Source organism: Pleurodeles waltl, chromosome 3_1 (genome assembly GCF_031143425.1).
Source record: "Pleurodeles waltl isolate 20211129_DDA chromosome 3_1, aPleWal1.hap1.20221129, whole genome shotgun sequence".
Lineage (NCBI taxonomy): Eukaryota > Metazoa > Chordata > Amphibia > Caudata > Salamandridae > Pleurodeles > Pleurodeles waltl.
Window position 1 is genome coordinate 1,839,040,136 of NC_090440.1, and position 10,217 is coordinate 1,839,050,352.

The 10,217-nt window shown below is 45.3% G+C and overlaps 1 protein-coding gene across 1 annotated transcript in view; it reads right to left on the reverse strand.

Moving 5' to 3' along the window:
• The window catches only part of WDR75 (WD repeat domain 75), a 237,055-nt gene extending 227,513 nt beyond the window's left edge, over positions 1 to 9,542 (reverse strand). The window contains exons 1-2 of the mRNA XM_069225921.1: positions 9,361 to 9,542; positions 5,950 to 6,079 (exon numbers count right to left, since the gene is read on the reverse strand). Of these exons, the coding sequence (XP_069082022.1) occupies positions 5,950 to 6,079; positions 9,361 to 9,449 (219 nt within the window). The 5' untranslated portion in view covers positions 9,450 to 9,542. The remainder of the gene's footprint in view (positions 1 to 5,949; positions 6,080 to 9,360) is intronic.
• Positions 9,543 to 10,217: the final 675 nt, after the last annotated feature.

Genomic DNA, 10,217 nt, shown 5'->3' on the forward strand with positions numbered 1-10,217 from the left:
ATAGAAAAATATCTTTTCTTAGTTTATTTTAAGAACCACAGGTTCAAATTTAACATGTAATATCTTGTTTGAAAGGTATTGCAGGTAAGTACATTAGGAACTTTGAATCATTTCAATTGCATGTATACTTTTCAAGTTATTCACAAATAGCTATTTTAAAAGTGGACACTTAGTGCCATTTTCACAGTTCCTGGGGGGAGGTACGTTTTTGTTAGTTTTACCAGGTAAGTACGACACTTACAGGGTTCAGTTCTTGGTCCAAGGTAGCCCACCGTTGGGGGTTCAGAGCAACCCCAAAGTCACCACACTAGCAGCTCAGGGCCGGTCAGGTGCAGAGTTCAAAGTGGTGCCCAAAACGCATAGGCTTCAATGGAGAGAAGGGGGTGCCCCGGTTCCAGTCTGCCAGCAGGTAAGTACCCGCGTCTTCGGAGGGCAGACCAGGGGGGTTTTGTAGGGCACCGGGGGGGACACAAGCCCACACAGAAATTTCACCCTCAGCGGCGCGGGGGCGGCCGGGTGCAGTGTTAGACCAAGCGTCGGGTTCGCAATGGAAGTCAATGAGAGATCAAGGGATCTCTTCAGCGCTGCAGGCAGGCAAGGGGGGGCTTCCTCGGGGAAACCTCCACTTGGGCAAGGGAGAGGGACTCCTGGGGGTCACTTCTGCAGTGAAAGTCCGGTCCTTCAGGTCCTGGGGGCTGCGGGGTCTTTTCCAGGCGTCGGGACTTAGGTTTCAGAGAGTCGCGGTCAGGGGAAGCCTCGGGATTCCCTCTGCAGGCGGCGCTGTGGGGGGTCAGGGGGGACAGGTTTTGGTACTCACAGTCGTAGAGTAGTCCGGGGGTCCTCCCGGAGGTATTGGTTCTCCACCAGCCGAGTCGGGGTCGCCGGGTGCAGTGTTGCAAGTCTCACGCTTCTTGCGGGGAGATTGCAGGGTTCTTTAAAGCTGCTCCTTTGGATAAAGTTGCAGTCTTTTTGGAGCAGGTCCGCTGTCCTCGGGAGTTTCTTGTCGTCGTCGAAGCAGGGCAGTCCTCAGAGGATTCAGAGGTCGCTGGTCCCTTTGGAAGGCGTCGCTGGAGCAGAGTTCTTTGGAAGGCAGGAGACAGGCCGGTGAGTTTCTGGAGCCAAGGCAGTTGTTGTCTTCTGGTCTTCCTCTGCAGGGGTTTTCAGCTGGGCAGTCCTTCTTCTTGTTGTTGCAGGAATCTAATTTTCTAGGGTTTAGGGTAGCCCTTAAATACTAAATTTAAGGGCGTGTTTAGGTCTGGGGGGTTAGTAGCCAATGGCTACTAGCCCTGAGGGTGGGTACACCCTCTTTGTGCCTCCTCCCAAGGGGAGGGGGTCACAATCCTAACCCTATTGGGGGAATCCTCCATCTGCAAGATGGAGGATTTCTAAAAGTTAGAGTCACCTTGTAAAGAAATGGCTCCCTGTTGCAGTTACCCCCCACTTTTTGCCTGATACTGATGCTGACTTGACTGAGAAGAGTGCTGGGACCCTGCTAACCAGGCCCCAGCACCAGTGTTCCTTCACCTAAAATGTACCATTGTATCCACAATTGGCACACCCTGGCATTCAGATAAGTCCCTTGTAACTGGTACTTCTAGTACCAAGGGCCCTGATGCCAAGAAAGGTCTCTAAGGGCTGCAGCATGTCTTATGCCACCCTAGAGACCCCTCACTCAGCACAGACACACTGCTTACAAGCCTGTGTGTGCTAGTGAGAACAAAATGAGTAAGTCGACATGGCACTCCCCTCAGGGTGCCATGCCAGCCTCTCACTGCCTATGCAGTATAGGTAAGACACCCCTCTAGCAGGCCTTACAGCCCTAAGGCAGGGTGCACTATACCATAGGTGAGGGTACCAGTGCATGAGCATGGTACCCCTACAGTGTCTAAACAAAACCTTAGACATTGTAAGTGCAGGGTAGCCATAAGAGTATATGGTCTGGGAGTCTGTCAAACACGAACTCCACAGCACCATAATGGCTACACTGAAAACTGGGAAGTTTGGTATCAAACTTCTCAGCACAATAAATGCACACTGATGCCAGTGTACATTTGATTGTAAAATACACCACAGAGGGCACCTTAGAGGTGCCCCCTGAAACTTGACCGACTATCTGTGTAGGCTGACTAGTTTTAGCAGCCTGCCACAAACCGAGACATGTTGCTGGCCCCATGGGGAGAGTGCCTTTGTCACTCTGAGGCCAGTAACAAAGCCTGCACTGGGTGGAGATGCTAACACCTCTCCCAGGCAGGAATTGTCACACCTGGCGGTGAGCCTCAAAGGCTCACCTCCTTTGTGCCAACCCAGCAGGACACTCCAGCTAGTGGAGTTGCCCGCCCCCTCCGGCCAGGCCCCACTTTTGGCGGCAAGGCCGGAGAAAATAATGAGAAAAACAAGGAGGAGTCACTGGCCAGTCAGGACAGCCCCTAAGGTGTCCTGAGCTGAGGTGACTCTGACTTTTAGAAATCCTCCATCTTGCAGATGGAGGATTCCCCCAATAGGGTTAGGATTGTGACCCCCTCCCCTTGGGAGGAGGCACAAAGAGGGTGTACCCACCCTCAGGGCTAGTAGCCATTGGCTACTAACCCCCCAGACCTAAACACGCCCTTAAATTTAGTATTTAAGGGCTACCCTGAACCCTAGAAAATTAGATTCCTGCAACTACAAGAAGAAGGACTGCCTAGCTGAAAACCCCTGCAGAGGAAGACCAGAAGACGACAACTGCCTTGGCTCCAGAAACTCACCGGCCTGTCTCCTGCCTTCCAAAGATCCTGCTCCAGCGACGCCTTCCAAAGGGACCAGCGACCTCGACATCCTCTGAGGACTGCCCCTGCTTCGAAAAGACAAGAAACTCCCGAGGACAGCGGACCTGCTCCAAGAAAAGCTGCAACTTTGTTTCCAGCAGCTTTAAAGAACCCTGCAAGCTCCCCGCAAGAAGCGTGAGACTTGCAACACTGCACCCGGCGACCCCGACTCGGCTGGTGGCGATCCAACACCTCAGGAGGGACCCCAGGACTACTCTGATACTGTGAGTACCAAAACCTGTCCCCCCTGAGCCCCCACAGCGCCGCCTGCAGAGGGAATCCCGAGGCTTCCCCTGACCGCGACTCTTTGAACCTAAAGTCCCGACGCCTGGGAGAGACCCTGCACCCGCAGCCCCCAGGACCTGAAGGACCGGACTTTCACTGGAGAAGTGACCCCCAGGAGTCCCTCTCCCTTGCCCAAGTGGAGGTTTCCCCGAGGAATCCCCCCCTTGCCTGCCTGCAGCGCTGAAGAGATCCCGAGATCTCTCATAGACTAACATTGAAAACCCGACGCTTGTTTCTACACTGCACCCGGCCGCCCCCGCGCTGCTGAGGGTGAAATTTCTGTGTGGACTTGTGTCCCCCCCGGTGCCCTACAAAACCCCCCTGGTCTGCCCTCCGAAGACGCGGGTACTTACCTACAAGCGGACCGGAACCGGGGCACCCCCTTCTCTCCATTCTAGCCTATGTGTTTTGGGCACCAATTTGAACTCTGCACCTGACCGGCCCTGAGCTGCTGGTGTGGGGACTTTGGGGTTGCTCTGAACCCCCAACGGTGGGCTACCTTGGACCAAGAACTAAGCCCTGTAAGTGTCTTACTTACCTGGTTAACCTAACAAATACTTACCTCCCCTAGGAACTGTGAAAATTGCACTGTGTCCACTTTTAAAACAGCTATTTGTGAATAACTTGAAAAGTATACATGCAATTTTGATGATTTGAAGTTCCTAAAGTACTTACCTGCAATACCTTTCTAATGAGATATTACATGTAGAATTTGAACCTGTGGTTCTTAAAATAAACTAAGAAAAGATATTTTTCTATACAAAAACCTATTGGCTGGATTTGTCTCTGAGTGTGTGTACCTCATTTATTGTCTATGTGTATGTACAACAAATGCTTAACACTACTCCTTGGATAAGCCTACTGCTCGACCACACTACCACAAAATAGAGCATTAGTATTATCTATTTTTACCACTATTTTACCTCTAAGGGGAACCCTTGGACTCTGTGCATGCTATTCCTTACTTTGAAATAGCACATACAGAGCCAACTTCCTACACACCTCAGCTCAGGACACCTTAGGGGCTGTCCTGACTGGCCAGTGACTCCTCCTTGTTATTCTCATTATTTTCTCCGGCCTTGCCGCCAAAAGTGGGGGCCGGGGCCGGAGGGGGCGGGCAACTCCACTAGCTGGAGTGTCCTGCGGTGCTGTGACAAAGGGGTGAGCCTTTGAGGCTCACCGCCAGGTGTTACAGCTCCTGCCTGGGGGAGGTGTTAGCATCTCCACCCAGTGCAGGCTTTGTTACTGGCCTCAGAGTGACAAAGGCACTCTCCCCATGGGGCCAGCAACATGTCTCTAGTGTGGCAGGCTGCTGGAACTAGTCAGCCTACACAGACAGTCGGTTAAGTTTCAGGGGGCACCTCTAAGGTGCCCTCTGGGGTGTATTTTGCAATAAAATGTACACTGGCATCAGTGTGCATTTATTGTGCTGAGAAGTTTGATACCAAACTTCTCAGTTTTCAGTGTAGCCATTATGGTGCTGTGGAGTTCGTGCAAAACAGACTCCCAGACCATATACTCTTATGGCTACCCTGCACTTACAATGTCTAAGGTTTTGCTTAGACACTGTAGGGGCACAGTGCTCATGCACTGGTACCCTCACCTACGGTATAGTGCACCCTGCCTTAGGGCTGTAAGGCCTGCTAGAGGGGTGTCTTACCTATACTGCATAGGCAGTGAGAGGCTGGCATGGCACCCTGAGGGGAGTGCCATGTCGACTTACTCATTTTGTTCTCACCAGCACACACAAGCTGGTAAGCAGTGTGTCTGTGCTGGGTGAGGGGTCTCTAGGGTGGCATAATACATGCTGCAGCCCTTAGAGACCTTCCCTGGCATCAGGGCCCTTGGTACCAGAGGTACCAGTTACAAGGGACTTATCTGGGTGCCAGGGTGTGCCAATTGTGGAATCAAAAGTACAGGTTAGGGAAAGAACACTGGTGCTGGGGCCTGGTTAGCAGGCCTCAGCACACTTTCAATTCAAAACATAGCATCAGCAAAGGCAAAAAGTCAGGGCGTAACCATGCCAAGGAGGCATTTCCTTACACAAAGGAAAAATATAAATTCTTATTTTAGTTGAGGACATGGTGGGGGTTTCACTTACTGCAAATAAGGTATGTCAATGTGCTATAAAAAATGAAAAACAGCTAAATACATGGGCATTCATCTTTATCTGTAAGAGTGAATTGATGACTAGCTTCCTAAACAAATTATTTAGTTTTGTTTCTTCAAACTTAATTGATGCAAATCACTCAATGTCTTTGAAAGGTTTATAAATCTCAAAAGCACGTAATCCAGTGGAGACAATGTATCCATCTGTTGTTTGTGAACTTACATGATATTCTCAACTTAGAATAATTTCTGGACATTCATAATATTTTCTTTCATAGTGAAAATGGACATTCGATTCCTCACAATGCACCTACCTATATCTGTTCAAGAAATCACTTTCTAAAGAGTTGTTCGACTTTGCCTATTGTATCACATATAATAACTGCTGTTACTCTCAACCCTCTTCATTTCCGCACCACAACCCCCTTTCATCTCCTTTAATTTCTACTCCAACTGCTCCATTCCTCTGTTTTTCAAGCTGTGGCATGTCTGCCAAGATGGCCAGTAAAATAAACAACCATAAAGTGGGGAACCGCACAAACAGTATGTCGTAAATAAAATTAAAAAAAATCACTTACTTTGAGAATTAGATTCATGTTAACTACTATATCCAGAATTAAGAAGTACCTCGCCAAAAGTATTAGAACAGGAGTTAATGTTCACTAACAATTTTCAAGACAGAACTCAATTCAAGAGATCACTTCTTCAATCTATTCTATTTTCTAGTGGTAAGAGCAAATGTCAGACTCACCTGCAAGTGATTCTTAGGGTTGAGCCGAATTCCTGTTACCAAATTGCTGTGTCCCTGCAAGATGTGTAGACATTCTTCTGTAGTTGTGCTGAATACTTTGATGTAATCTCCAGAGACACAGAGTAGGCACCTATCAAGAAGACAAATGATATATATAGTAAATGCAGCTTGTGGTGTCTGTAAAGCATTTACTGAAGCAGCGTTTAATGAGAATGTTCTAGGTTGATGTTAAAAGCCTCTCTCTATTTAACACCCATTATTATTTTATGCATGAAGCCTAGATTAATAATCTTAGTTACAGTTAGTTATCTGATTGATACTTTTGCTTAACAGCTACAATAAATAATAAAGGACAGGGGCTGCCCAATAACCACCTGAACCAGGGGCAGTAAATCATAATAAGAACAGTGGTTCCTAGTGGAATAATTCAATTCAAAGATAAGTTACTTTTAAAATAGGTCAATTAAACGAGCCAATAAAAAGTGATGCAGAGCCATACAACTGTTCTAGATACATCTTATTTAACGCATCTTGGTCGTGCTCAGTGATCACATATGTAAAGGTTAGACAAGAACAGCGAGTATCGCTTATGACAGGGCCCTGGCCAAAAATAAATAGTTGTTTGTGTGATAAATTCATAAGTAAATGAATTAACATCTAACATGAAGAGTGCATTTAATATTGTGTCATTCGCCTTTGGTGTTGAAGGCATTTCATCTATAACAACTTTGTAAGACTGTTTGTAAAATAGTCTAGTCTTGCCACAACAGTGACGTCTACGATGCCAGTGAGGACTGCTAGATTGATCTAATTGAGATCTGCTACATATTTTTACAACTGCAAAGCCTTTACCTCCTGCTTGCTTCAGGCAAATTCTTTTACAATCATTGCATAAAAAGTGAACATTCATAAGTTTTCATCGACCATAAATATTGGATTCCCAAGTACTACAAACACTAGTAAGGATCCGCTTTATGGATCAATTAGTTGATACATCATTTGTTTTTTAAAGAGTTATTTGCTAGCTCTATTTTTTTTAAGCAATTCTGTTCTAGGCAATCTTTCCCCTCGTGTTATCTGAAAAATAAGAGTCCACAGTTTGTGTGGCGTGTAGTTAGAACGTTCATTTAATCTTTGCTCCTGTTCTGCATTTCCTGATTTTTAATCACCTGTCTAAATTGTACAATTTGCATGGTTCCAGTGTTCTACAGCTGCTCTCGAGGGAAGGAGAGTATTAACAGGGTGGAATGTCTTGTGGGGGTAATTGTGGCACTTAGGTAGGTTGCACTGTGATAGTTTGCAGTTTCACAGTGTAAGTCTGAGTGGAGATATGAATTAAAATGCACGAGATTTTCGGTTGTGTGCTTTTAATTTGTGGTGCATTAGGTGGTTAACTGATTTTGTCCTATGTGACTTAAAGTCGGTTTAGCACTGTGCTCAAGTGGGAAGAGGCTCATTTTGTGTAAAAATATATTGGATTGCTTTATTTGCTGCTTACAATAATCTGATTTGTCGAAATCCAAGCTCTAGATATACTGTCAAACGTATTATAGTGCTGCTGTATTTTGTGAGGTGCCACATACACACTGTGACAGCTTTTTTTCTGAATTATCAAGATCCATTGAGTTGTACATGTTATAATCACATTTACTTAAACTGTTGTTTATCATTTGGTACACTAGGGTAAACGCACTAATCAAGGGTGGGTTACTGCGGACCGTGAATCTGCCCTAATGTGATTGACAGGGCTACAAACATACTGAATCTTCTTTATTTGGCAAGACTGGCTTATGACTTCTTCCATACTCTTATTAAGGTTAAGTAGACAAGATTGATTGTATCTGTATGTGTGGTTTGTAGTGGCTAACAACATTTTTTGATTTTGTTCAATCAAGAAGCAAAAGACAAAAAGGTATGCAGACTACTATGAATATAACAAATGAATATTGGTTGAGATGGTGATCAGATGTAACTATGTGATGTTTTATTTAAAATCATTGATATAAACTTATTGCAATTTAAACAATGATGTAATGTAAAGAATTTTGTTTTTCTGACCTTCGCCAAACTAGGCCTCGAAACCATTTTGAATGTGTTTGGTTGCTGCTTCATAATATTCATTGTGTGTTTAGATTTCTCACCAACGTCGCATTCAGGAACATGTGCACTGCTTGTTCTGTAGTGACAGGTTGTTCTTGAACAACTCAGGAGAAAGCCGTAAGTAACTTTTCAAGGCTCTTCCCGCTCACTTGCTGTAGACAAATCATTTGAGTCTTTTCCATGGTTTTATAGTAACGGATTTGTTGTGACACCAATGACACTAGGTCAGAAGAGGTTCATAATTATTCAGTTTAGGGGGAGGGATAGTGCTGGGATGGTGGTATCATGACATTTTATACTGCTGTGGTATTTGATGTTGTATAGATACATTTGCCAATCCCATGCTAAATATGCGATTTCCACTACTTTGAATAGGGACAATTATTATAAAAGGTCAAACACTGTCCCAAATGCGCTTCATCTTAATCCTGCAGAATATCTGAGAGATAGCGCCCACAGGGGCTTGCCATGCCTCAGTGCGTCCCAATTTGTAGCACAGTACAGTGTCACTGCTAAAGGTAGCCCTAGGAGCTTAACACTTCAGCCCTGTCACGCCACCCGTTCTCAAGTCATCACAAAGATTGGAAACGGCGGGGTTAAAAAGCACAAGGCTGAAAGCTGGCACCTGCTTAGTGAATCGGCATAGGCGCAGTCACGGGGGGTGGGCTGATATACTGCCAGACTCGAGTTCCATCACCAAGCAGGAGGCTCAGAACTGAATATGAAGATACGTTAGCAAAGCAGCTGAAACGTGACTCATGCTTGCAGCTTAAGGGTAAGTATAGAAAAAAAAAAACACACACACACACAACAAACAAGCATTGGCAAACCAAAGTTGGCTTTACCAAAGCAGACCTAGCTTTGCAAATGCTTTTTGTCAATACTAATCGGCATTGACAAAATTATTCCGGATGCTAAAATGGATCTGCAAAATGTTGGCAGATTTCAAAACTATGACATACAGCACTTAAGTGGTGTGCACAGAAACGTCGACATTTAGCGAACTGGGATTATAATTCAGGACTCCACGATCTCCAGCCAGTAGACCACTTCATTTACATTCGTCTCCGAACGGAAAACGAATGCATCGACAGATGTGGACGATCGGAGGAAAACAAAAAAAGGATAACACATAACTGTAACAGACAACCCCTTTAAATAAACATAAATAGGCTTACTAAACTCTTCAACTTTATGACTGCACAGAGACTACACAAACTCCTACAATTCCCATAATGTACAGATCATATATTCTGCCAGAAGAGCACATTTTTTGCTCTGGTTAGCTGCGCGCTTATTTCTTTCACTTACTTGGAGTCAGCAGTAAACAAGGCTCTTCTAAAGTTGAGTCTACTACCGCCGCACCGCACCACGCGGATATCACCAGCTGCTGCCACCATTTTGCCTGTGCCTTTTAGTCTTCATCCATCACGACCATGCGGGACAACTTCGGCGGCCATCTGCAATTACGTTACAGCAGCAGTCGAGGAAAAATGACGTAACGGCCACCCACCAACAGAGTCCTTCAGTTTACCTAAATGACATAGACACTGAAAGGAGACTACTGACGGCAAGGCGCTCACATGACTGTAATGGGAACGGATACCCCAGGTCATAACTACCATTTCCCTTCTGTTCATATCCGTGTCTAATTATTTAGTACTTTCGTTTTGTAATGTTCTAAGTTGAGATTAGTAAAACGAAAACGTCTGAAGTTGGTATTTTTTCGAAAGATTACAGGACTAAAATAGCCACATTGTGGCTTCAAACTATTTATATTTTTAACCATTGAAAATATAACTTTTGCAAATTCGTAAGACCTATGCAGGGTATTTCTTTTGCTTGATCCCTGACGGCTGTTTTAGTGGTAGATGTAGTAACCTTTCTTGATGTGCATTACAAAACGGCCGGGCTTTAGTTGGGTGCAGCAGTGCCAGCCGGATACACTCCGCTTGTGTCCCTCCTTTCGTTGGTTATTTGCAGCTGAAATCGACACAGGACTGAGAGGATGTAGCATGTAACTTGAGGAATGTCCCAGTAGACATAAACAATGATTTGCAAAGGAAATAGGCCTCGCCCTTGACTGTAATAAATCCTCACAGCGATCAGGTTACTTAATTCCTTCAGGGTATATGTACAGAGCTGTAACTATCTTTATGCACCTTTAG